Source organism: Echinops telfairi, unplaced genomic scaffold, assembly GCF_000313985.2.
Source record: "Echinops telfairi isolate 266 unplaced genomic scaffold, ASM31398v2 ScPeMD7_2;HRSCAF=8, whole genome shotgun sequence".
NCBI classification, from domain to species: domain Eukaryota; kingdom Metazoa; phylum Chordata; class Mammalia; order Afrosoricida; family Tenrecidae; genus Echinops; species Echinops telfairi.
Genome location: NW_022103898.1, coordinates 25,351,905 through 25,353,120, shown reverse-complemented (window position 1 = coordinate 25,353,120; position 1,216 = coordinate 25,351,905). Strand labels below are relative to the sequence as shown.

At 47.7% G+C, this 1,216-nt stretch overlaps 1 protein-coding gene across 1 annotated transcript in view; it reads right to left on the bottom strand.

Annotated features, from left to right (window-relative positions):
- GNPTAB (N-acetylglucosamine-1-phosphate transferase subunits alpha and beta) overlaps positions 1-1,216 on the bottom strand; it is a 94,443-nt gene that overhangs the window by 53,270 nt on the left and 39,957 nt on the right. The window contains exon 10 of the mRNA XM_013004058.2: positions 643-766. Coding sequence (XP_012859512.2) covers positions 643-766 — 124 coding nt within the window. The remainder of the gene's footprint in view (positions 1-642; positions 767-1,216) is intronic.

Genomic DNA, 1,216 nt, shown 5'->3' with positions numbered 1-1,216 from the left:
GGGCAGGGCGGTGCTTCGTTCGTTCGGGTGTGTATAAGGTCGCCGTGGCTGGAACACCAACAATAACAATGGCTGTTGTGGGTGTTAGGTGCCATCGACTTGGCGATCAACAATGGCTTCTGTGCATGAAAGTAACTTTTTAAGTTTAAGGGCAGTAAATAAATGTAAAAGTTACTTCAGTGAATCCAAATAGAAGCACGTGAGAAGGGGACAAGCAATGCTGGGAGAAAGGATGTTTAACTCCCCCAGCCCATCCCACACACACACACCTCCTGCTCCCTTCAGTCTTCCACCAACCTTCCAGTGTGCTGCTGGAAGCCACCAGTACAAACTCCTGTACCCATCAGCTAGGGCTTGCTTGTGAGCTTCCATAATCAGGGGCTCTTGCCGATTTTCATTATTTTAAAAATAATCAGAGGAAGCATTTTCAATGGAGGGCCAGGCTAGGAAAAAATTCTCTCATTCAGATGCAATAGGACTAACTGGGCCGCATGTCAACCCCGTAAAGAGTTTATGAATCCATGGCTGATCGTTTCAATACATGAAGAATGGTTCATCATGTCTAGTCGTCCGTTATCAGTAAGGACTACGAATGAAGACATTCTGTACACATGGACAAATGACAGCCTGACGCGGGCTTACCAGAGCAATCGCCGCCATCCCAATCACAGGCCGAGTTATTACAAGCCTTGTCACAGTAGCCATCTTTAATCCAGGAACCAGGGCAACCCTCGGCACAGTTTGGCACAGGCCAGGTCAAATAGACCTGGGATAAGACAAAAGACATAGGGAGATGATTGCTGACACTTTTTATACTGGAATTAGTGTGTTCCTTCAAATACAAACAAGCAAAAAACCACATTGAGCTCCTAGGAAAAGTTGAACATCTCCCATATTGTGTTCCGAGTGTTTCAGCACACATAGTAAGGGTCTAAGTCCTGCTGCAACACCCGTGCTTTCTGGGTAAAACTGTCCCTCTCATCACTTGTATCCATCTGAGCGAGCAAAGCAAAGGGCCGTTTTGGAATCGGAGCCTTAAGGGCAACACCTGGTGGTGTAGTGGTGATGAGCTGGGCTGCTAACTGGTAGGTCAGCAGTTCGAAACCCGTCGCTGCACAGGAGAAAGACGAGGCTCTCTACTCCTATAAAGAGTTATAGTCTCAGAAACCCACGGGGGCAGTTCGACCCTGTCCTGTAGGGTCACTATGAGTGGGCG